Source organism: Falco biarmicus, chromosome 1, assembly GCF_023638135.1.
Source record: "Falco biarmicus isolate bFalBia1 chromosome 1, bFalBia1.pri, whole genome shotgun sequence".
NCBI lineage: Eukaryota > Metazoa > Chordata > Aves > Falconiformes > Falconidae > Falco > Falco biarmicus.
Genome location: NC_079288.1, coordinates 9,552,522 through 9,579,397, shown reverse-complemented (window position 1 = coordinate 9,579,397; position 26,876 = coordinate 9,552,522). Strand labels below are relative to the sequence as shown.

Genomic DNA, 26,876 nt, shown 5'->3' with positions numbered 1-26,876 from the left:
ATAGCAGCAAAATCCCGTTAGCAGGTGGCTGCTTTGGACACGCAGGTGGCACCTTGTGCCGTCTCCCGCCAGGCAGGGACAAGAGGCTGCCCTTGCTGGGACGGCCAGCACCAGGTAACCTGGGAGGGCACCGGGACCGTGCCCAGAGACACCGTACCTGAAGGATGACCCAGTGACCCTCCTTCGCAGCCAGATCCAGAGCTTGTTCAGCAACTACCTCTTGCCCTTGTCCAAGGGAAACATTGTGGAAGTTCCTGTTGTTAAATGTATAACCAAGTTTCTTCCCTAAAAGAAAAGAAGACAAAAAGAAAAAAAAAGATGTTCAGCACTTTTACCTGGAACAGCCCGCAGCACAGCTGAGCTCACACAGCAGCCGCCAGGCAGAGTTCAGTCTTATCAAAAACCCTTGCAGAAGAGCTATCACACTTCTTATAACAGTTATCTTGTCTCTCACACACTTCTTGCCAAAGCACTGAACACAGCAGTGGCTTCTTCCAAACTACTTTTAATTACAGAGCAGCATCAACACAAAGGTACATTATTACAAAGTGCCTCTTGTTTAAAGAACATTATTCCCCTGCAACCTTGTGTATAAACATATTTTACGGTGATAGAAAATTAAAATCATTTCCTGCTGATTAAATAGGCTTTGAACAAGACATTGTTCGGTGGGGAAATGCACCCTGTGCTGCGTGCTGGAGCCAGCAGTAGGGCCAGGAACCCGTTCAGCAGCTGAAATAAGATCTGTGAGAGCCTCCTGTGGCCTCCCAGGTGCCTTGGGTCTAGGGATCAGCCAGCCCTCCAAATCTCATGTGGATCGTCACAGCCTTCGGCAGGTGTGGAATTGCCTCTGGGTGCACCACCATGCCTGTGGGAAGGCCACGGTGATGGGCTGTGGCAGAGCCGGTGGGATGGGGTGCTCCCAGGGCTGCTGCAGAGCATCTCCTACAGCCCCTCCTGCATCCCCCTCTGCACAGGGCAGGGTGCGAACCCCAAACCCCACGGCGTTCACTATCCCACTCTGGAGGAAGGATGGCAGCCGTTTAGTGCTGCTTCATTTAGCCTGTGATACTCCTTCGGACTCCCCCGATTTCTCTGTAGCATTCCAGTGCCTCAGACCCTTTAGGTGATCACAGCTAAAGATCTCCTGCTTCATTTTCTGAACCTGTCACCCAAAGACGGAGGATGTCAGTTGCTCCTCATCTCACAGGAGAAGCAGGTGCCTGGAGCGAGCGATCTCTGCTGTGTGCTGCCCAGAAGATGAGCCCCAGTTTGTGCTGCCGGAGTGGAGCAGCCCAACAGCCACGCTGGCTCCATGCATCACAGGGGGATGTCAATACACTTATCCCCACGTGCTGATCCCTTGGGATTGCCTACATTTATCTCTGCATGCAGATTTGCCTTCACATGGACCATGCACCCTTAATTCCTGATTTCTGCTAAAAGCAGGGAAGTTTTATAGTAAAATGAGGAAAAGATTTGTCTTGCAAGACTTGGATTCAGCTCTTGGTGCAAAATTGGAAACAGATGGCTATAAGTAAAACAAACATCCAAACTTCCAGTTGCTCAGGTTCTCTGCTTAGCTTTACTACAGCAACCCCCTGGGACACAGCTCTCCCCAAATTTTAGAGATTCCAGTTTTCTTTCTCACCATCTCTGGTGGCTGCCGATTTTGAGAGCTGCTGATCTCCTCTGCCTTCAAGACCCACCCTCTCAAGAAGGGATGGGGCAAATTTACAGAAGGCAGGGTGCTGCCCCAAACCAGGTGATTAATAATAAAATCTGTATCGGTTGTTATTTCCACCTCACAGGTAGCAACAGGACTGCAGAGGGATACATGGCGAGTCTGTGCTGGCTGCCTCACCAAAGGCAATGCCAGCCTTTCTCCTCCCTTGCTGGCTTGGGGAGGTGAGGGAACACTCAGTCATGGTGTCCCAGGAAGGGGGGAAGCTTTCCAAGCCCAGCAGTGCTTGCTGCAAGGTTCTCCCCATCTTGCCAAGGAAAAGTCCCATGAGGAAGCAGCATCTGGAAGAAGCCATCTTCCATTCACAAGAATTACCTAGCCAGACTTACACTTTAATAAAACCTTATGAAAGGCAGAGAAAATTCTGAATACTGACTCCAATCCAAACCCCAGTGTGGCAGGCTTTAAGGCCAGTGCAGCTGCACTGAAGCAATAGTTTTATTTCATTAGATTTTTTTTTTTTTTCATTTTTACTTGCTGTAACTTTTCTGGTTGACTAACCCCAGGTGCTCAGCTACACTCGTCTTTACAATTCCAATTAAACCATTCATGGCTGGATTTTAGTGCTTCATTTCCCATACAATAAAATAACACAGGGAGAGACAGGATCACCGCCGCAGCTCCGAAGGGAAGCCAGGCACACAACAGGACCTTCCTCAGGGGCGGCCCCTTCCATTCACCACGAGAGCTGGTACCAGGGCAGCAGGAGCACCAAACACAACGCAAAGCCTAGGAATTCCCTGTGACTAAGAACTGCGAGCTGGCCTGTGGCCGGGCTGCACTGGGCTTTAACATCTCTGGAAGCTGCTTGGGGAAATGTGGGTAAAGACTGACTCAAACATTATTTTGGGATGAGCCAGAAGTTGCATCATAAGGAGGAAAAAAAATCCACCGGTCAGCATTCTTCCACCGTTCGCCTGGATGATGGCTTAATTCAGTGTTACTGGTTTCTCTACTGGGGTTGCCAGCTTTGCTGGTGTTTAGTCTGGAGATCTTCCTGCTAAAATCCAGCCCGCAGCTCTGCTAGGGTAGTCTGATACGTAACTCACACAGTTTAAATGTGCTATACTCCACACTGCCAGGAACATTGGTGCTTGACCACAAGTCATGGTCTTGGAGATATGTGGAACACATTGCTGGAGAAGGACAAGAGGCATCTGATGATCGGAACAGCAATCTGGAGCAGCCCCAGAGCAGCACCTAAAGGCATCTGACCCCTCTGCTCCAGAAGAATGGAGCCCTTCTGTTCTAACAGTCTCGAAAGAAGTGACTGCAGTAACTTCTGTTCAACAGTCAGAAGTGACCCCATTTCCAGAGCTATTTTTTTTGAGTAATTCCCATGTTTAGCCAGAAAATGGTAACCCTTCCCTGGTGGAGCCGAGACGCGGAGCAAACTCTTAGGACACAGGCACTGACTGCTGCGGGTGGTGCACAAGGGGAGTCACTGCCTTCTCAGACAGGGTCTCTTTGAAGCCCCTTCAGCTTTGGAGCCAACCGACAGCACTACGGCCACACCAACACCAGCTCAGGAAGGCTGGGATTAAAACCAGGAAACTCTGCCCCTAACCAGCAAGCGGTTTCAGGGAACTGTTGCTTATTTTTAGCTATCATAGAATCACAGAATACCAGCTTGGAAGGGACCTTAAGGATCATCTGGTCCAACCTTTGCTGGCAAAAAGCAGGCTATCTGACAGCATATTAGATACCTGCAATGTAAATTATAGGTTGTGTACAAGACCAACTCAGAAATCATTGCAGGTTGAACTGGGAATCCAGGCAATGCAGGAAAGAGACAAGTTTAATTTAAACTTTAGATTAAAATCTGTAAACCTTTAAGAAAAAGAAGAAAAAAATAACAAAAAAACAATCACATCCTCTCACAATTATCTATTTTTAACAGATTACTCCATTATCTACAAAGAGATGAGGAAAAAACTGAACAAGAATGTCATGCCAAGATAATTATGCAGAAGATAAAAAGCAATGCCATGGTTTGCCTAGAGACATGATTTATTTACCTTGTTTCTCCACATCCTTCAGTGGGTCGACTCCTGGGGATAGGATAAAAAACATTGGGGTTGCAGGTCCTGATTCCTCAAAGGTTGTTGCAAAATCCAGGGATCTCCCTACCACATATTTACTGCCAAGTTTTTCTTCCACAAAATCTCTGCCAGAAAGAAAGATAATCTTTTGCCAGTCTAGTATTGTTCAGAAAAGACAGATTCCCCTGCAAGTAATCAATTAATTAGTTTTGATTTTGCTGCTACAAACAAGTTAGAAACTAAATTAAAAAAAAAATGCATGAAATAATTTTAGAGAGGACCTGCAGGCTGGGCTTCTAGACTGCTTGGCACTTTTTACAGGGGTAAAATGACATGTGGTACACCAATATCTGACAAACGAAAGGAATCAAGAAGGGAAGGCAGTGGGACCCACCAGCCCAGTGCAGTGTTCAGAAGTTCGATACAAGTACTGGCTTGATGCTGACAAAGGCATCTCAGGAGAGAAGTAAGTTAATGTATAGAAAACTGTCATGTCCTTTGTAATCCATACAGCTTTTGAGAGGAAACAGCGTTCATTTAGATTTGTCACAAAGAGTCTACATGATTTACAAAATTACTTTGTTCTGGAGAGATAAAAGGGAAGAGCTCCAAGAATATCTAGTGCATGTAGCTCAGCCTCTGCATGAGAGTCACAAGGAAAAATACAACTGAGTGAACAGGAAAAAATTCATCTCCACAATGGCTGCCTGAACAGAATACAGCACAGGGAGAACAACCAGGCTGAATTTCCCCAGGGTGAGCTTCCAAAATCACTGAGTTAGAAAAAAAAAAAAAAGAGGATACAGTGAACATTGAATCAAAAGTAGGAATGTCGTATTGAAACCCCAGGAATGAGCAGTTACTCCTCTAGCATAGATACATGTCTCAGGCCTTTTGAAAATCTCCATACCACAGAGAAGAAAAACATCAGCCAGTTTTCACCTGGTAGATGACACCAGAATCAGGCTGCCGAATTCCCTCTAAGAGAGCTGACAGTCTCCTTGAAGGACTAGTGAAAGGCAGCTGGAATAGAAATGCCTAAGGGATTGCAAAAGAAAAAGCTTCTCCTTTGTTTGGTACTTCTTTCAAGTAGGTACTTCTGTTCTGGGTCAGGATTTGCTAATGCACTGCTGGAAGGCTTCAGTCCACAAAATGTTGAAAAGTTCATCAGATATGAGGCCACAACGTTGTTTTTTTACATGAAGGCTCAAGCTCTCTGAAATGATGCCTTGGAGATTCAGAAACACAACCAATGTGACTTGGAGAATTTGAAATGGACCACACGTGCAGGAAAGGGAGACCTGCCCTCCGAGACAGGACTGCAAGAGTGCCTACTCCTGGGGTCTTCCAAACAAGGTGTTCATAGGGGTGGTTCACAGTGTAAATGGTAGGATTTGAGAAATGGTGACAGAACAAAAAGCAAAAATACCCTGCAGGACAAATGACTGGCTTACTGCTTTTCTAGGTTATATGAAGCCACAGGTGCCTAAGGTCCTTTATCTGAAAAGTCATAACTAAGAGACCCTAGTCCTTCCACATGGTTTCAAAGATCTATCCCTCAAGCCAGAAGTACCAGTGCTCTTGGAAAGACTTCACCATGACCAAGTTATACCTTGCTAGTAGTAGCTGGACTGATCTGACCTCATCGTGGATGTGGAAGCATGGGAGCTACCAAGTAGGGGTGTTGAGCTGACATCCTCATGGTCAGAGCAAGCAGCTCCCCAGTGCTCTACAAGCCCCCCAACTTTTTGAAGGGTCACAAACAGACACAGCACAACTTTGACTGTGCTTAGGAAAATGAGACACCAGGTGACCATTAGCCTTTTGTGTGGTGGCTGTCGGGAATGCTCTCTGTATTAGGGCTCAATCCAAAGACTACTTTTCCTTCCCACATCAGAGCACCGGGCTTCACTGACAGACGTGAGAAGGACACATGAACAGACTCGCACGTTTGCCAGAGAGGTGGAGCTCTCAGGAGCAGCAGATTCCTTCGCTAAGGGAACAGTGCCCATCTTAGCCAAGCTGCTGGCCGAAGAAGGCTCCGAGGAGTGTGATCCTACCAAGGAGGAACCAGGAAGTCAAACACATTTTGGCTGCCATCGTTACCACCAATAGTTTCACATTTGCTTTGGGGATATGAGATTTCCCTAAACAAAAGCTCTTCTTGAGCCTTTCAGGCTTAGTGTCTGACTATCGTGTATTTCAAGAAGAATTTTAGTCACAAACATCTACAAACAAGGTCTTTGGGAAGGCGCTGTGAATTGTTGCTCTTTGCACATGTTTACATTCTAGCCTACTTCTAGATGAGAAACAAAACAAATTGAAATATTCTTCTGCAACTGGAAAAGCTCGAAATGTCCAGACCCTAAAAATATCCAGCCAAGCTTTTGAACTTGGATTACTTTACCTTTTCATAAAAAAAGCAATATGAAAGGTGTTGAAACTTAATGTTCTAGTTATTTTTTATGTATATGAGTCCCACCTTTTTATTGAAATAAATGAATTTAACTTAAATTAAATATGCATTAAAAGTTCAGAAAACAAAAGCTTATTTTACTCAAACTAATCAACAACAGGAAAAGCAATCTTCAGTTGAGAGACCACATGGACAACCCAGCCCTAAAAGAATTAGAAATGAAAAAGGTGATGGTTTAGAATGGTATGATCATGATAAATTATAGTATTTGTTTTTATAAAACATAGTAACACTGACCACAGGCAGACTTCACTCAGTCTTGTCTGCATTTTTCTGTGAATTTTAAAGTGCAACCAGAAAACTAGTTCATACATCGAGTAATACAATCTGCTACATGCACCCATATATGTGCACATGCCAGATGGCAGAGCAATATAAACTATTTGAGAGGCAGTAGCATGAGAGACATTGCAGAAATGTCAAATCATGGGCTACTAGGACCGAGAAGGGAAAAACAAGTCCTAATGGAGTGAAAGACCTTTAGGTTCTCCTGGAACAAGCATATTGCTTTTGCATACCTTCATGAGGTTTAGACTCGCCTAGTTACCTTCACTACATAATTTACAACTACAACTTTCAGGACTAACATCACATACATTTTTCATTTTACAGGAAAAAAATAAAAGGAAAACCTCTGTAAGACTTTGTTTTACTTCTACACTTTATTCTTGTGCCTAAGGAACAGCTCTAAAGGATCTACTAACCAAAATCAGCCTTAATCAACTCTAGAAGCTGTATTGATGATTGAAAGGCTCTAGCAGACACGTAACACCTGTACGGTGATGCTCATTTCTGACTTGGCATCTCTGCTTCCCACCATCCAGTGCTGGATCTACTGCTCCATCACTGTTGGTGGTGTGGGGGTTAGATCTCCCTAAGCGGGAAATTCCAGTTAAATGTGTTGACTATCTTGTAGAGTTCAGAGGCAACTCATTCAGCAGATTCCTTTATAGGAAATAATTTTGCAGAACTCACATTCTACAATAAAGCTAACCATATTCCTGAATTACTCCTGTTCCCTAGAGGACACAGACCCAAAGCTGCCTGCTAATGAGCATCACAGCGGTAGTGGCAGCATCCCCACCTGACAGCGTAGGTCATGCGGTCGGGGCGAATGGCTCTCATTATGCACAGGCGCTGCAGAGCTGACTTGTTCTTCCATTCCTGAGGGAACTTCTCCTTTTCGGGACACTCCGATTCAACAAATTTCTTCCACCGTTTTGCAGACCCCTCAATATCCCGATCCAGGTTTCGGAATTCCTCCATGGATGAGAGCGCCTGCAAAAAAATGAAGGAAGGTCTTCAAAGGAGCAACCCTACACATCTCCGAACAGTATTCCTAACAGTACTGACTGTTTGTGTTTTGCTCCACCAGAAGGGTCGTAGCTGGAGCCTGGGAAGCACAGCCAGAGCCCCACCAGGACCAGCCTTTGCTCATTCACCTTTTCCCAACCCTGTTGCCAGCACATTGCCACAGGAACAGCAATCAAACTGGCCCATGTGCAAGGCCACAGGAACCTATGACTGAGGGTAGTTTCATGCTTGCAAAAGATCTCCTGAACTGAAATGCATCTCAAGGTCATCCACGGAACGTCAGCTCTAAAATCATGCTGTATTCAACAGAGCCTTCCCTGATACTGGCACCCATGTCACAGCAATGCCCTTCCCCAGCCCGTGAAGGCACGCATGGCATCCAGGCTTTCTTCCTGCAGCACGGGTGCCGAGACATGGGATTCTGGAAGTGGCAATGCAGGACAGGATGAAAGAAGTTGGCATTGCCCCCAGTGCAGTTCTCCATAACCCAAAGCAGGAAGAAATCTGCTCTCCTCTTTTGAAACCAGAACTGAAAAAACTCAGGTTACAAGGACTTGCTGCTGTCAGTTATCCTAGAAATACCTGATTTGGTTGGGAGCTGGGAATTTTGAGCCCATGTCTGATAGCAGAGCACATTGCTGGCATTCCCGTGAGCTGCAGCTCTGCAAACAATGTCCTTACCACTTCATGAGACACAAAGAGAACTGTGCAGCAAAAAATCACAACTGATGGAAAAATGTGCTTTTGTATCTAGGATACTCAGTATCCAAAGATAAACGGAGAGTTAGGTAAGCCATGCTCACCAAAACACTTTTTTTAACGGATTTCACAGTTAGAATGTTAATTATCTTCATCTTTACACACATGCAGTTGTTTTTCTCTCCCTATTCCCCCATGTGTATATCTCTCTATCTGCATAGTCTGGTGCACACACTCTGAAACCACAACTCGAGACTTCACCACGCAGTCATGGTGACCATGGAGCCACAAATCTCAATAAACGCAGTGCAAACTGCAAATGGGTGGGTGCTTTCTTCGTACAAGCATGCATACCATACTGTGCTACTGTAAAAATCAAATTGCCCAGGTTTGTACTCGCCAAATGCACACGTAGATTAACTTCTTGGTGCTACAAGTCTGCAGCAGAAATAGGTAGCTGAAGAATGCCCCAAAGAACAATGGAGCAAAGCAATAAATACATGATAACTACAACGAAAAACGTAGCTAGATTTTGTAGCTAGAAAGTGGCAACTATAAATGTTATGCAGAGAAGTAAAGAATCCAAATTATCTTTCATACAAGTGGCAAAACATATCGCACAGCTTGTAAGGTTCTTCTGGATTTCAAGAAAAATTCTCGCTGAAACAAACATCTTCAGAGCATTTTGCATAATCTGAAGCTGTAAGCAGTTGAACAGAAGTGGAAAAGATAAGTGAAGTATAAAAGACAGTGAATGAGTTATTTTCTATAGAAACAGAAGGGCACACTCAGAGAGAAGCAGAAGCTTCTTGATGGGCAGAGGTGTTCTGCACGATTAAGGCTCCAGCTCACATGCCATATAGCTTCACTGTGGAAAGAAACTGAGAAAGCTTCTTAAAAAATGCTGGTGTCACACCTTGTTCAGATCAAGTGAAAAAATACGGCTTGCCACAGGGTTTTGAAAGTCATGCAAATGCCCTGACAGAAGTGCTGAGAGATTGCCTTGGACGCGATGCTGTTGCAAATGAGGCAGAAGACACTGGAGGCCACTCTGGTCTAAAAACCACGGGAAAGGTTTCCCAATGAGAAAGCAAGAGTAATGAAAAAATTTGCTTTTTCTAGTAAACTGAATTTAGTTAGAAGCCGTACTTCAACACAGACAGCTAACAAAGGGAAGGGAGGTGTCAAAAAAAGGGGGTTTATAACAAATAAGCTCACATATTTAGCAGTGGGAATGCCTGTAGCTGGCAGAGAGAAAGAGGTTGTGAAGCTGGTCCCAGTGGGTGCCGCTGACCCAGGATGTTTGCGGAATATGCACTCGCAGCATCGCAGAAGCAGTGGCTGGAAGGAACCTCTGGAGGCGTCTAGTCCAGCCTCGTGCTCGGGCTACAACTGCAGCTGGCACTGGAGCAGGGCAGCCATGGCTTTGCCCACCAACATGCTGCCCTCTGAGATGAAGCCCCTCAGCCTCTCTGGGTGCCCTGTTGTAGAGCTGTACTGCCCTCCTGGTAAAGAAGATATTTTAAAAAACTCAAACAAACAACTGCGTTCAAACTGAACCTCTCTACCTGCAACTGTCACAGGGGATCCCTTTGTACATTCACTGTCGATAACATGGAGAGTTTGGCTCTGTCATCTCATAGCTGGACAAATTCCTCTACCTTTCCTCACAAGGCGTATGCTCTAGGGCCAAAATTAGAGCTACAGGCAGAGAAGTACTCGCAGATACTGCTATAAATACTTCTGCAATGAATCAAGCCTTACCCACGGTCACAATTTCATCAATACCGCCCCAAAAGGCGCAGGGAAGAGCAGAGTGCCTGCAACACCACTGCGCAGCTCCGGCACGGACCAACTCAATACGGCACCGACCGTGCCCATGCCAAACTCCCAGGGATCCTGAGGATTTCAGGAATAAGACTGTGAGCAAAGTGGTGATCCAACAGACGTTGCCATGTGTGAATCAGCACTAACATGGAGAAATGTCAGCGGCAGAAGTACTTGCTCCAAACCCAGTGCCATAGCCCATTTTTTTATGGCAAACCAGAAACCAGAGCACAGAACATGAGAAGCCAGTTCACAGGAGCAGTGCCAGCTATTCTGATCTGCCAAACCTCATCCTTGCAGCAATCAATATATTTGATGCACCTCTCATAGCTGAACACGATACAATGGCAAACGCTGGATTCAGCGGATTCATCAGTGCAAGTGCTTATATAAAACATCCTAATGCTGTTGACTTTTGAAGTTACTTACTTAAAATACCACTTCAGAACTTTGGCTGCTGTTGCTTCGAGAAGTCTCTTGGCTGATGTTAACAAGGGAGACTCTGAAAAATTGCTTTCTTCTTACTAAATGACAGACATGTAATCAGAGATGATGGTCTCTCTCTCCCTGAACAACATGTTGCAGAATCAAGAAAGCTCTAATTGCAAGTATGAAGTCTGCATTATATAAATTAACACTAAAATTTTCATTAGTCAACAATTTTAATTGCATTTATTAGGGGCGATGATATTAATAATGCTGCTATTTAAAAGCTGGTGCAGTGAAAGCTATCTCAATCAGTAATCTTTCTGTGAATATTAATTGCTTTTCAATACCTCCGCTGTGAAATTTTCCAAGCAGCATAGACCAACAATAACATATCACTGTCTCCAAGCAGCAGGAGTAAAAGCAGGAACGGTGCACCGGGACAGCAGATGGGTACTACACATCAACCTGGGCACCACGGCTGGTGTTGTCAACGTAATGAAGAATACATTTGTCAATTGGAGTTGTCATGGAAATTGAGAGAAACAAAAAACATTGATCAAAATTAAGTATGATCAAAAGGGCTGGAGGACTCCAGTCCCCATCTTTGCGACCCCCACTATAATAATCTCTGATGGCTGAAACAGGAGAATCTTGAGTTTGTATCTCAAACAGAGACTTTGCCAGCCAAACAGGACCCTTCACACCACGTCAAGGCAAGGATAATTGTTTTCTCAGAGAAAACAATTTTTCATTCACTCAATCACAGACATCTTGCTTTATCACTTTGGTTTCCTTTGACAGCTTCTCATCTAAGTCAGAACCAGCTCTAAACCGGAGCTGGTATGTCAGCAGATTGTGAATTTCACACATTCACAAATGCAAAGTACTCCCTTTCCCCCCACAGCTGTAGGAAATACAACATGTATCAGCCATTGGCTTTGAGGAAGAAATCCTAGTTGCCGTCACAGAGCAAGTGCTGGTGTGCTTACAAGGCGTCCTTAACACACAGCCCTTCAGAGAGTCGGGGGGGGCAGGGGGGTCTTTGCAGAGGCAGTGCCTCGGGGGCACAGGGAGCAGCCCCAGGCAGGTGGGCGCTACGAGGTGACACACAGTTTCCCCTCATTGCTTGCTGCCTCCAGCATGGGCTGAGCCTTTAGTGAAAAGAAAAACTTCAAAGGTCTGATGTCACTGCTACTGCATGTACATGGGCTGTAGGCTTCGAAGCAGCTCATGCGTGAATTTTTGCAGCAGGGTTAAAGCAAAGCAGCTGTATGAATGCCTGATGCTTGGGAACTTCGTGCATCTTCCAAACACCCTCTTATAAAGGTCTTACACCATCCACATGCACTATGAGTTCTGCTTATACGGGTTTCTGCAAATATTCGTAATTTCTTTCCTTCATTTTCTGCAGGTGGCCCAAATGTCATTAGGAAAACCAGCATCCCCACAGCTGGAGCAGGACAGCTCCTGGAAGAATGGTGAAGTCAGACCTGCATCTGGCTTGAGTTGATAGATTGGATCATTCAGGAAGCAGACATACAGGCAGATGAATTACTCCATTTGAATACTACTGTTAACTAGAAGAATTAATGTTGAAAATGATGGATTATTTGCCATCTTTCCCATACTAGGTTTGGGTTTGTATTATTCATTCACTGAAGGTGTTTTTTTCTGTTTAGCTGCACTACCTGAATTATTCAACTCACGAGAAAAACCTCTACCAAAGGTAAAACTACAGATGTGATGGGTTTGCCAAACTTCAGTCACCTCTCAATACAAAAAAATGTTATTTTAATCCTCCTTATATCTTTCAAAAAAGCTGACTGACAAGCTGACTGCCCTGTATGGCCCTGTCTGTTCAAACTCCTCCTTGCTCTCTCCTGTCTAAATTAGACCGGGGTTAAAAAGCGTGTAGTGCCATGACAAGTCACTATACCAAAACATCCTGTTTATCTGTAGCATCCTTCCTAGAGCATCACAAAATGCAAACACCTTATGATTGGGCTTGTGGTCTGAGGAGACCAATTGGTCTTGGAAAACTACCAGTGAAGCCTGTATCATAAATCAGAAAGCCATGGCTTCAGCACTCGGGTCTTTCCTACCAGCACGTTCTTACAGACAGCTCCACTGGGTAGGAAAGGTCAGCAACAGAAATGATATTTAGTCATAATCTTTGTATTCTAATTGCTTATAACCACCCACCAAATTTTCATAATTTTGCCTGAGATGTTTCACAGCTAGACTCATATTGACGTTTTACCTGTATTTTCTGCAAAGGTTGTTCAAGTGGTTTGGAGAAGGGGCCTTGCAAAGCCAGGCTGCTCTGCCAAGCCACACTCTCCACCTTTCCTCTTCACTCTGATGCTCTCCAGCAAACGGGGGGTACGCAGCCAGAACCAGAAGGTGGCCTTGGGTCCCTGATCACAGCTGAAAGTTGGTACTGGTGTATTTCTGAAACGTTACCTCAATTTGCCTGTTATAAATCACAGATGGGCCATCACCATGGACCAACGCACAGCAGAACTTAAAGAGAAAATACATCTCATGGGCTGGAAGTGCTCACTGAAGCATCCGTTCCAGGATGTCACTGCTGGAAGGCTCTCAAAGTCCATGGTTCTGTATCCTGATATACATACATATACACACACCTATGTACTCGTCCCTTAATCAGGGGTCCCGCAGCGATGGTCTCATCCAAGGTTTCATGGTGGCACCACAGCAGAATGGCCCCGAGAACAGGCAAGCAGACTAGAAGAGAAAATAAGCTGCAGAGCTTCTCATCTGAGAGCTGGTGTGCTCAGGCCTCTGCCATAACCCTGCACATGGTCACGACCTGCTCGAACAACCTCCATGACAGACGCCACAAGCAACCTGTGCCTGCCCTTCACCACCCTCCACCACTACTACCTTCCAAATGTCTGGTGTGAACCTTTCTTGCAGTACTTTGAGATGCACCTTGCTTTACTCTTTACTGGTACAGACAACCAATTTCTTTCCCCTTCAGAAGACACTTTTTGAAGGTCATACCCTCCTGTCTCCTCAGTCTTCAGGCCCTCAGACATAACACTTTCCCTTCTCCCTCACCTCAGTCTCTTCTCACAGTGATGTTTTCAGGTATCTGATACTTCTCACTGCTCTTCTCTATCCTCTCTCCAGAAGGTCTTCATCCTTCTTTAAACACAATACTCAGAGATCAAACCAGACTCCAGCAGAGCCTTGGCCAACTCAGAGTGAAGTGAGAAGTGCATCCCTAAGGCGCTCTCAGACTACGTTCATTGCGCCAGGATGCCCCTCTCCAGATACTGGTGATACTGTGGTCCACTGGTGCACTGTGATCACACAGTGGGGATGATACACAGACTGTGAGTGCCTCCATCAAAGGCCAACTCACATGCCTCAGGTGAAGTCTTGGTGTAACCATCAGAGTTCCAGAGATCATTCCCAGCTGAAAGTCAGCCAAGCACCTGGCCTGCAGTCCTCACAGCTGTTCTCGTGAACCAACACCGCTATGCAAAGGCAACGTTTGTGAGCTCTACCACATTACAGAAATAAGGAGCTCCAGCAGGCCCTTTATGGCAAAGGAAGAACTAATAAAGAGGAGGCAGATGCAAACCATTTGCCTTCATTACCTTTCCAAAGGCATCCTACAGACCCAGGTACAGTACACCCTGTCCAAAATAGCATGGCTGCTTGCAAGCCCTTAGCTGCTAGCAGAGCTCAGCCTCCAGACCTCTCTGCGGTCACTCCTGGGTCCACAGTCCACCAGCATCTTTACAGGAGTGCAGTGCAACTGACTTTTTTTTCTGGTTTTGTAGGCAAAGCAACAGGACTTCAGAAGATACAAAATATCTAAAAAAGATAATTTGATATCTAAAAGGTATCTCTGATGAAACATTTACTTCCCTTAGCTTCCATTTAGAAGGTGAAATAAATTTTACATTTAAAATGACTGGCTGACAGCAGGCTTTATGCCATGGGTGGTTTGAGAGTGAAGGACAGAGGCTGACACTGCTGTAAAGACATATGGAAAACCTCAATTTCCACTCTGCAATCAAACCAACAAAGCACACCTTTAAATACCTGATTGATCAAAATCTCTGCTGTATTTCAGATAACCATCAGATCGTTAGCCAGCAGGTTAACAAAGGAAAAATAAAAAAAAAAAAAAGAAAAAAAAAAAATGTTCTCAAGTAGAATTTCTGCAAGACATTGGAAATATTTCTGTAAAATTTGAGTGCTGGTGAGTTCAGATGAATGTCCTTAGGTAACTTCTAGGTGAGAGCAGATAAATGCACATTGAAGTATCATAATCAATGTCTTCTATCAAAGATGCACTAATAGGCTGTACATCTGAAGAACTGAGTTAATGGAAAGTGTTTAATTAAGGCTATGATTTTCTGACATAATAACAATTCCGAACGTACATGGGAAGCGGTGAGCTGCAAGCCTTCCATATCTGACCGGTCTGATCAAAGGATTTTGCTTATGCGCAAAAAACACAATATAGGCAGCAGATTGTGTCACAATGAATCTTTGACAAGAATGAAAAATTTCAGTGCCTAAAAAGTACAAAAAGTGAAAGTTGGAAGAGACATTTCTGTTCTTTTGTCAAAAAAATCCAGTTTTCTTAAATGTGAAATATATGATTCGGTATTTTATCTCATAAGCCACACACGCAATCTTATCATCTGCATTCTGCAAAATTATAAATATGGAGTTAATATACTACTTTGTCTACTGCTGTTCTCCTCCTCGAAAGCTGAATTCAGTATTTAGAGCTCATTATTCAACATCACATTTATTAAACAATGCCCTTTCAGTAGCGTTTTCATATCTACATAATGAAAATTCTTCCTCTTCAGAAAAAGATGAGGGAAATGATTGGGATGAAGAAGTAATCCAAGCTGGCCAGGTGTATTCTTGCTGTATATTAACTAGCTTCACTTATCCTGGGCAACACATCTGCATTCAGCAATGAAGAGGCACTGCAGAAAATATCACAAAGAAAATCAGACTTGGGAAACGCGTATCTGTGCAAAAGAGATCCAGAGCTGCCTGCATCCACCCTGTGGGAACAGGCTGCTGCGGTGACAGCCAGATGCACACACGGTTCATCGGGGACCACGGCTCTGCAGGAGGCGTAAGGCCACGAGGCAGCTTGGACACAGCTCCCCGACAAGGAGGGAGCTGGAGCACCAATGTCACAGCAGAGATCACTGGGGTCACAGGGAAATCTGTGCCAACCTTCAGCCAGTCCCAGTGGCCTGAAGCCACTCTCATCTTCTGAAAAGGGCTGGTTTTGGCCAAGGCAACCATGAAAACAAAGACCATAAGGGTATAACCACTAGCTTTATTAGTAGTGGTGAAGCTCAAGAAGAGTCCAGCTTGACTCTGGGAACATTCATGTGTAGGCAAACACAGACTGTGGTGCTGAGCCCCTAAGAAGCACAGGCATGGTCTTTTGGCACTGGGCTCTGAACAGAAGGTGTGTAACTATGCCTCGTGTGAGGTTTTGCCTAAGAGAATAAGCCCCGCTGACGGGCAGATTGTATTAGCTCAGGACCAAAAACCATGCTCAGGCATCTATAAAGCTGTTCCAGAGCCAGGTTGTCTCAGACTACGGGGAGATGGAATTTCTATTTGCTTATCTCAGACCCAGCACACTCGTACAGTGAGAAGTCACACACTTTTTTCTTGCCTGCTGATCTGGCTCACAAATCTGTGGCTGCAGGAGAGGTCCAGGCACAAGCTCACCATGAGCCACAGAGGTTACTACTATTTTGCTGGCTTATATTTGACTTTGATGAACTCACCTGCCCTCAGGAAATGCCTGGAGATAGCCCAGGTGGTAGGACAGTCCAGAGACTGCCCACAGTAAACAATATATGAGGTCTCTCTGGTTTGGGAGGTGAGGGGAGTTTCACTGTATGGATTCAGGTGCTGCCAGGGCCAGAAAACAACTGCTGGCCCATTTTACTTTCTATATCCATGCTCAGAGCAGAACCATGATGGGAGCTGTCTGCCTCAGCCCTGCAGATAACTGAAGAACAGCTCAACAAGCAGACTGCGTCGCACGGGGTTTGAAGGAATCACAGTGCGTCAATTCAGAGAACACTCACCTCCCATCTAGGTATCAACATTTCCATCTTACGACACAGAAGACCTTCCAGTGAAGGAAAGAAAAAAAAAAAAAATGGGGCAAAACCCCTGAAGAGGACAATCTGTACACTGATTTTATGTGAAGTTCAATCATGCAACAAGAACCAAAATGGTTATTTGCATGTGGCTGTGACGTCCTGTGCAGCTCGAGCAGCAGCAGCATCACACCTGCGTGGCCCAAGGTGTGCCCGCAAGGGCAGGAAGACCACAAGGCACCCGGCAGCCAAGGCAGGAGAAACGGACAACCTTGCATGCACACTAAAAACTTTTTCAGAAGTACCAGCAGAAATAAAAACTTCCAAGCTAAGTACTGGGAATGCAGAGGGTGAGGAAAGTATACGATACTGCAATAAAGGAAATTGGAAAAAAGACAGAAAACCTCATTAAGAATAAAAGAATACTGTTGGCCTCGAGAGAGAGATCACTATTAAGTACCTGCTAGAGACAGGCCTTAGAACTGAAACGACCCACTCTGTTGAATGCCAGAGCCGGGGACTCCGCAAAGGCACTGCTTTCATTAAATGACACAATTTTCTTCCCTTCCTGCTCTTAACTAACTCTTCAATGACCCAGAGGCAGTATTTGCACTAAGGCTAATGGCTGTGTCCTTTGCTAACATCTCCCCTTGCTCCAGAGCTAACTCATGTGCCTCCGCGGGGGCTCCGCAGAGGCTGCCTTCTCCCACACACAGGCTGATTGATGAACAGAATCAAGTTAAAGCTCAGAGCAGTTTTTCCTCGACCTGTACTTAGTTTGAATTCAATTCCTGTTTCAGGCTTAAAGAAGTACTAAAAAGCCTGGAACTTACCTATTTTTTTTTCCAAGTCTATCAGCAGACCTAATAAAAGATATTTCACTTCCCTACAAACCATGCCCTTCTGGACCGGTACGTGGGTTTCTTCGTTCAGTGGTAAATACTGAGCTTCCCTGGCACACACATGGCAGCAAAAAGCTCTGTGAAACCTTTTCCCAAACTTAAAAGAAACTGGAAGACTAAATCATTAACACGTGTCAGATCCTCCAGCATGGTGAGCTGAGAACAGCTGTACAACTGCAAAGGACTATTAGCCTATATATATAATTAATCAAACAACAACAATAAATAATAAGCCAAGCCACACAAGGCTATTTGCATGCCCAGAATCCTTAACATTTAATGAAGTTTCCTTTGAAGTTATCGTGTCCAAAATGGGAGGCACAGAACGGGCCACAAATATCAATACTGATTTCTTCTAGCACTACTGTCTTGGCCTGAAACCCCTGGCAGGAGGAGCACTTTGTGCAGGAGCATTTTCAATGTTTCTGTGAAAAATTAGCAGAATGCTAAATTCCACTTCGAATTTGAAATATGAACCTGAAATGTACTTTGCTCAAGCTTTGTTGAAGAAACAATTTATTACAGCACTTAATCTTCCTGATGAAAGAAAAGGAGATTTTAGCCTGCTAATAAGCTGTGTAGAAGCCATGACTAATTAACCTAATTATAGCAGTCTGTGACAAAATGTGATTGTACTAAAACCATGCCTCAAGTAACTTGAGTTGCCAAAAACTCCAAGGCTAATAAACCAACACTCGTTAATAGACAATAAACACTAATAAAGTTGACATGAGCTGTATTATTTATAGCAAAATCTATATTACAATCATCACAAAAGACAATCTGAAGAGTATTCAGTATCTGATAATATAGAATCCACTATCTGAAATTCCTGAAATACATCAAATTAGCACAGATTATTGACTGGTGACTGCAGCTCTCAGACGTGCAGCTCGTGGGGACAGCAGATGCACCTGAGGCTGGAAACACCCGACGTGTGCAGCACACTCGGACGTATTTACACCCTGCTAACCCACAGCTTGGCAAAAGTGGAGATGCAGAGCAGCGTTTCTTGGCATCACGTAATTTCCATCTCAACCACAACCCCCAAGAGACTCAGTGGGGAAGAAGCTGCTGAGTGGGAAGGGCTCAGCTCAAAGAGAATCGGTTATTGTCAGGCCACTTCAGGTGACACTGCACTCTCAGTTCCTGCCTACCTTGGGACAGGTCTCCAGCTACACCATGCACACGCCAACTACGTGATAAGTACCTGACACTGCAGCAGTTGGGGATGGACCAGGGCTGAGAGCGCGCAGGCTGCTGCGGGGATGAAGCTGGGGCACGTGGCTGATGCTGCTGGAAGGGGTGAAGCCTTTGTTCAGCGATGCCCCTGACCGCGTTTGAGCTCTGATGTTTGAGTTCCTTACTGCAGGTCTCGGGGCAGGTTCGGAGAGCATCTGCTACGTACCCTGACACTACGCACAGAAATACCTGTTCTCCTGCACATGTCAAACAGTGATGCAAGATTAAAGTCTGAGGAACGAATGACTGGGAGTTGGTGTTCCTTCTGGTGTTTGTGAGCATGAGCCAGCAACTGTACCGACTTCATCACAGCAGTGAGGCAGCTGCAGCGATCATGGTGCAGCATGCAGGGAACATGAAAGGCCGTTTCGCCCACATTGGATGGAAACAGCCAGAACAGAAGGGATGCTTTCACAAAGAAAGCTCTGCAAACTCAGATGGTATCTACCTGGAAAATGCACCATCTGCAGGCAGGACTAGCAAAGGCATCCTTGGGCATTACAAGAGTAATGTGTTTCCTAAGATGCATAAAAGGATCTCCAAAATGAGAATCAGAGCCCAAAACCTCTGAAACCTATGGTGGAAGGAAGTTCACCTTCCAGAGGAAACTTAGAAGACTGAAGTAGAAAGAAGTTCTGCAGTGTAGGATGCTCCCAAGCAGTGAAGAACACCAATCAAAAAGGACTCCAGAGGAACTGAACTGCACCGTTCACCCTGTATATCCCCATGCTGAACGCTGGCAGGGACAGAGCAGAGTTGGGAAAGCCTGAGATTTCAAGCAATAACATGTATGTACATCTACCATCTATACAGACTGCACAGCCCAACAACAAAATATGCTGTTGCAAAGCCCATATTTCGTGGGTTGATGGCCGAGTTCCCCTGATTGTGTGTGTTGACCCTATGCATCCATTTAATTTGTCTTCAAAGGAGAAACAAAAATAAAGCTGCTGCTGTCTGAACAGCAAAACACCACCGCCAAACAGCAGATGATTAAAGAAAGGTTGTAGAAATTTTTTTTTCATACATCCATTATTATGGATGTACACCTTTCAGAGGATGAACAAGGCTGGTTTAGTGAGTCCTTTGAAGCTTGGTTTACGGCTGAAAATGTGATTGTGACATTTTCAACACGAGCGAGAGCATGTGTGCGCAGAACGAGGCAGAGGCCCTGTCCTCGCTGCCAGTGAAGAGATGGAGATGGCAACTCCTGCTCAGGGCAGACAGGTCTGTCATGAATTGTTCCATGCTACTGAAGTCACTATGGGTGGCCTGGGTGAGAAACATCAGCTTCATCTGAGTTCTGAACTGCAGTCTGCAACTCAGAGCTCTGTCTCCGTGTTACCTTAAAAGACAGCATTTGCCCTGTGCCTAGGGTGTGCTTGCCTAGAAGGCATGTGGCACCACAAGCTGGACCTCCTGCAAACCTCTGGGAAGTCCCACAAAACAACACAAACCAGAAAAGAGTATCAGAGATGTCTTGAGCCTGGATTAAGATATTTCGTCTGGTTACCCTCCAGGAACCAGATACATTCCCTGTGCAGCACAGTGGAAGGGAGAGAAAGGGAAAACCCAATGTCCCAGATGAAAATTTGAGAAATACCCCAATGAAACCAGGATATCTTCACTCCCTACTATACAGCAGCAGAGAAATGTCCCACACAGGCAGAATGCTAGAAATAAAACCGATTCTTAAATCACAGCAGGTGCCTGAGATTGATCAGAAGCTACAATAAAACAAAAGATACAATCTCAGTTCCAGCAAGGTGTGATTGAGCATGCCTAACTTGAAGAACATTTTGACCCCTTCCAAAAAAACAAATCAGACACTGCTGATTCAGGTCCAAATCTAGCACAATTCACTTTTGTTGACAAATGGGAGCAAAGATGGGATAACTCACATCTCTTCCTCACCTTTCAGTCTAAATACATGTTAGCTGTTAGACCTTCTCATGGCCATGACAGTATTTTTCTGCAGAACTACTGGCAGCTGTCACTCCCCTGTCCCCAGCACATCTCTGCACATGGGTCTATCTACCTTAAATTCCTACCACCTCCCAAATACAGCAAAGATCTCCATGTCCTTTACAATCTACAAACCACAAAACCCAGAGGATATTCTTATTCCTGTCTCACAGAGAAGCCTAAAGCTCAGAGGGAACATTCACCTTCTTGGGGACACACAGATTATTAGGGGTACAGTCAAGAAGAGCCCACAAAGTCGGTCTTGTATAGAATCAGACTCATTAGGCTGGAAAAGACCTTTAAGGTCATCAAGTTCAACCATTAATCCAGGACTGCCATGTCCACCACTAAACCATGTCCCTAAGGACCACATCTATCCATTTTTTTAATACCTCCAGGGATGATGACTACACCACCTCCCTGGGCAGCTTGTTCCAGTGCCTGACCACCTTTTTAGTGAAGACATTTTTTCCTAATACCCAGTCTAAACCTGCCCTGGTGCAGCTGGAGGCTGTTTCCTCTTGTCCTGTCACTTGTTACCTGGGCGAAGAGACCCCCCACACACACACACCCCCTGCCTACAGCCCCTGTCAGGCAGCTGTAGAGAGTGACCAGGTCCCCCCTGAGCCATCACCTCTCCAGGCTGAACACCCCCAGCTCCCACAGCCGCCCCCCATCAGATGGTGCCCCAGCCCCTTCCCCAGCCCCCTGCCCATCCCTGGACACGCTCCAGCCCCTCTGCGTCCCTCTTGGAGCGAGGGGCCCAGAGCTGAACCCGGGGTTCGAGGTGCAGCTGCACCAGTGCCCAGTACAGGGGGACAGTCACTGCCCTGGTCCTGCTGGCCACGCTGTCTCAGACACAAGCCAGGATGCTATTGGCCACCTTGGCCACCTGGGCTCACTGGGGGCTCATGCCCAGCCGGCCGTCAGCCAGCCCCCCCAGGCCCTTTCCCTCCGGGCAGCTTCCCAGCCCCCTGCCCCAGCCTGCAGCGCTGCTGGGGCTGCTGTGACCCGCGGGCAGGACCTGGCATGGAGCAGTGTTGAACCACCTACAATTGGCCTTGGCCCATCAGTCCAGGCTGCCCAGACCCCCCTGCAGAGCCTCCTGCCCTCCGGCACATCAACACTCCCCTCCAGCTTGGTCTCATCTGCAAGCTGCCTGAGGGTGCACTCGATCCCCTTGTCCAGGTCATCAATAAAGATATTAAATATAACTGGCCCCAACATTCTTGTCCTACTTTGTACCTACAGAACTCTACACTTCTGGGGCATTTTTGTGCTACTTCTCATGTATGGTCCGAACTTTGTTCACCAAATGCTATAACGACCAACCTGAAGGCTGCTGAAAGGTGTTTAGAGATAAGGGATGCTGAGGGCACACAGTTCAAGTGAAACAGATACCTTGATTCCTCCCCAAGAGTGATTAGACAGGAACTCCACAGGGCTTGTGACTCCAGTCTGTGCTGGGTACCTCAGTAGGAAATCCAGTTCTACTGCGTTGATTTCTTTATTCATCAGAAGTATCTGCGATTCCAAACAAGCAAGATATCCTTGAGTAGCCAGGTTACAGAGCAGCAATATACTCTAGCAGATTAATTATTCAACTCATGTAGCTGCCAAATGTGTGGCTAAAAAGTAGTTAGTGCCACATGTTGGAGGGGGGTGATGAAACATACCATGAAAGTGCTTTGGGTCTCCCTAAAAAAAAAGACCAGGAACAAGTATGGAGATTGGCAACACAAGAGGACCAAAATTTGGGAAAACTCTGTAGCAAGGGCTGTGATCCAAGTTCATAGAGAGCACAGTGAGAAGTCCCTGCCAGCAGAGACTCAGGCTGCAGGGTGTGCTGCAGGTCCCGGTGCTTGGTGTCTGCAGCCAGAGAACAGAGAACTGTCTTGAGAGGAACCAGAGCATGCATCCCTAGGGCATGCTGCCAAGGTCTTATGCCTCTCTCACTGTCTTGTTCAATTTAGAAATTAAGTTAAAACATACTGACAGCATTTTGAAAAACTAACAAAACAAAACCAAACAAACAAAAAACCCCGTTCTGGTACATGCATCAAGAGAATAAGCAGGTCCCTGAGGTCTCAAACACTGGAGAGCACCTGGGCCATTCAGCTCCTACCAATGTTTTTACCACCAACGGCGGCTTTTGGGAATACCTGGAGTAAGGCCACCAAAACAATGTTCGAGGTAATTCTGGAAAGCCATGCATGCTCATGAGCCCAGCTGGAGCCACTGCTCCAAGTGCACTGCCAGACTTCTGAAATCTCAGAGATAAACTCCAAAACCATGAACACCAATTGTGGGTGGAAAAAGAACGGTGCTGGAGTGGTGGATGTGTCATTTACTTGTCACAGATCCTAGACTGTATCTCACGATTGCCTCCTAGCAATGGCATCTGAAGTGTGCCTGGCATCTCTGCCACCAACGGTGGCAACGAGGCACCCAGTTCAAGAGCCAACTGCTTCTTTACATGGCATTACACTGTGCCTCGTCACTCAGCTGCCTCCACACACCAAAACTGCAGATGCTGGTTTTCCAGACAGCTTAAAGTGAACCATTAAGTATTTTTAGTGCTTAGTGTAGTTACGAGCACAACGTGTGCTACTTAAATACTTTATTCAGAGATCTATATTAGAAAATGCAGGTAACCTTTGGGTCAGAATTAAAGCCGATGTTGAAAAATATGAGCTGACTTTTTACACGCATTTTACTAACAGAATATATTGTTAGAGTGCATATTTTACATATGTAGATATATGTGTGCATATATATATATACTTACTTTCCCTTTTAGACATACTGTTTTTGTTACGTAGAATTAAAAAAATCATGGCAGTCACTGGATCAAGGTTAACTAGACCTGCACAGTGTTTCAACCGTTCAAACTTGGTTCGTATCTGTATTCTACATGTCAGGGCATTTTCATGGTCATTCACTGCACAAACTTATTAACAACTTCGCAACATCATGCCAAGCACTGTTTGTTGATTGAACTGGATTTCAGCACAGGGATATACAAAGGTCTCCTTCCTCAGATCATAGACTGAAAATTATACTAACACACTAGACAAAACCCAGCAGTTACGTAGCAAGCATTTCTTTTCGGTAAAAGCAATAAGCCTTCAAGACCAGCTTGCTTTATCCTTTTTCTTCGGTTCTGCAAGCAGGTATTACTCTCTCAACCAACCATTTGTCAGCATAATGCAAATCAAACACAGCATCTGTGACTGTTATCAGCAAGAGAGGCAGAGAGGAAAATCAGTTCCCCAGCCTTTGTATTTGCTGCTCTGATGCTGAAGGCCACAGCTGTGACAGTTCGAGCTTTCCCTGCGTGCCAATATCTTTGCCTGTAACATAAATCATTGCATGCAAATGGCATGGAATGGTGGTGTTTACCTGGAAGGTAACTTGAGCGGTGTAGGTCAATTTATCACACTCGAACAGCCCCCGGGCTGTGTACTGGAAGACGGAGAAGGTAATGCTGTCGATGAGGTTCAGCACACGCACCGCCAGGCTCTCGGCCGGGGCTGCCCTCTCAACAGCTTTCTGGAACACGATTCTGAACGCCTAGGTGGGGAGACACAGGACACTGGTGTTTCTAGATGCTCTTTGCATGCTCCTGGGTATCACCTGAATTGTTGCAATTAAATGAAGCCAATTCAGATACTGTGTCTCTAAGGTCACAGACAAAGCATGTCCAAAGCATCCTCAAAGAATCCTCAGAGCATCCCCACCTGCCCAGCAGTGTGGCCCACCAGCTCCAGGAGACAGGGGAACACATCTGGAGACCAGACCCTGTACCTTTTCTTTAGCTGCTTTTTCAGGAGCATGCAGGCAGGCAGTGATGACATTCCCTGTGACACTGCGCTCTCCCGGGCTTGACAAAGTAGCGCAGAGACTGCATTAAGACACAGTGCATATAAGAAACATGTCTCTGGCCAAATGTGTTCTCATGTGGGGATTACACAGTCCACTTTCTCTGCAAATGTTAAACCAAAAGATAGTGGCATTCCCAGAGGAAAGCATACTTCCCATTTGCCATATATTTCAACTTAGAAAAAAGCAACTCCCACAAATACAAGGAATAGTCCCATAAGTATTTCACTGTCTGGATTCAGCAAAGGACAAGCTGAGAAGGGCAGGTAGGACGTCATCTTAATCAGTCAGTAAAGTCTCCTTGGGGATAGGTGAATGTATCAAGAATGATGCTCATATATAAGGGTACTAAGGATTCTTGTAACATTTCTGGTCTAAATGAGAGAAGACAAAGCACTTCCAAAGCTGTCCAGAGAAAACCCATTAGCAAATTATCAAATGCAACTGCAAAAAGAAAAAGAAAAAAAATTGCCTAAGTCTTGATTAGCAATGCAAAGGCTCTGTATACTGGGACCCAGCTAATAGGAAATAACCAGGCCAACACAAATTAATAGCACTAACTGGATGAGGCACGACTGTGTTGGCAGCATTATTTTTAGGGTTCTGCAAAGGAAAAGCAATGCCTCAACAAATTAAAGTAACACTGATACCTACTGCATTATTAAATAATTGCAGAATGCATTTTCCCTCTTAACATTTCTTTAAATTGTGTTAAAACACGCTGCGTAGTAGCATATAAATCTTGTTTGCTCTAATTTATAATGGGCTTCTAGCTGTGTGGTAAGTATTTTAAAATCATCTCTGTGCATCTTTACACAATGTTTTATGATCTGTCATCAGAATGTATTAGATAAAAACATTTCACCCAATAATTTTCTGTGTATTTATACACATTACTAATGTTAACTGGAAAACATAAAACAAAAAACAGAAGATGAAGATTAAAGGTGAAACCTCAGAAACTCCTGTATCTATTATGTATGTGTAAGGAATGAATCTTTCAGAGGGCACCCTTGCACAAAAGATATTCCGTGTGTTTTCTGGGCAAAATTACTTCAACATACGAGTCGCAGATACCAAAAAGAAAAACTTATTTGTGGATGAGGCTCAATATGTTGTATTCTCTTCTCAATTACTTTTTCCAGGTCACTTGTCAAGTTAAGAAATTGTTTGGAAGAAGTTCTAGACTAGGATGCCATCTCATTTAACCCTCCCCCCCCCCAAAAAAAAAAAAAAAAAAAAATCTTTCTCCTGTGATAAAAAAAGGTCTATCCATTTATTAAAACCAGAACTCTGATAAATACCTGAAAGGCCCGTGGGTTTCTACGGGCCAGACCTGCTGGGAGCGCCCTGCCAAGGCATGGTCTGCGCTCCCAGACTTACTGCAGCAGGTAGGTCCTTAGAAACCACACAGGGACCAAGATTTCCCCCGTGCCTTGGGCAGCACCTGCATGTCAGACTGTGTCTTTACATGAGACTTCGACTGCTTAGGAAGAAGCCAAGCAAAAGAAAGCAAAGCTAACGTAAGCCCATCTAACCCGATCCCACCCAACCACCTGCGGTGGGCTGGCTGGCAAATCCAGAGCCAAGCAGGGACCCCGGCCCACACTCAGCTCAACGCAGGGACATTTCCATCTGGCCACCCCTCATGGGGTCATCGTGGCAGGTGCTGCTGAAACACTGCTCCTTCCACCGCAGCAGTGAAGACCATGCCCGACTCAGCATTTGCAGTGAGTTTTGGACAAAAATCTTCCCCAATGAGTGCTAAACACCGTTAAAACACAAGTTAAGAGTAATGTATCTTAAGCAGATGCACAAAGGAATATATTATGGGAAACTTTTCCGTAAAACCAAATCAGCAGAATGGTTTAGGTTAGATGGTCTTTTTGTCTGGGAGCTCAAACATCCCCAAGAGGCTCAGGATGATGGCTCTGAACCTCAGTTAGGGAGAGAAGCAGCGGCACCACCTTCCACAGCCCCTGGGGACAGCACCTTCAGAGAGAACTGGTACATGGGGTGGATGGCGTGGAGGTCGTTCATGGTGAAGTACAGCAGAGAGGCCCGTGCGGCGGCAGGTCGGTAGTGCTCTCTGGCCTCGTTGAGCTTGGTTTCTGTCACCTTGGACTCCTGGACCTGGGAGGAAAACACAGAACAAAATTACCGTGAAAGCATTTTGATGAATTGGGTCTGCAGCCCAGAGGAGGGTTGACATCTGCCACA

At 45.3% G+C, this 26,876-nt stretch overlaps 1 protein-coding gene across 1 annotated transcript in view; it reads right to left on the bottom strand.

Annotated features, from left to right (window-relative positions):
* Nucleotides 1–26,876, bottom strand: part of DNAH9 (dynein axonemal heavy chain 9) — a 186,292-nt gene that overhangs the window by 36,352 nt on the left and 123,064 nt on the right. Inside the window, exons 57-62 of the mRNA XM_056342836.1 lie at nt 26,649–26,789; nt 24,177–24,347; nt 22,176–22,298; nt 7,347–7,540; nt 3,763–3,911; nt 158–285 (exon numbers count right to left, since the gene is read on the bottom strand). Coding sequence (XP_056198811.1) covers nt 158–285; nt 3,763–3,911; nt 7,347–7,540; nt 22,176–22,298; nt 24,177–24,347; nt 26,649–26,789 — 906 coding nt within the window. The remainder of the gene's footprint in view (nt 1–157; nt 286–3,762; nt 3,912–7,346; nt 7,541–22,175; nt 22,299–24,176; nt 24,348–26,648; nt 26,790–26,876) is intronic.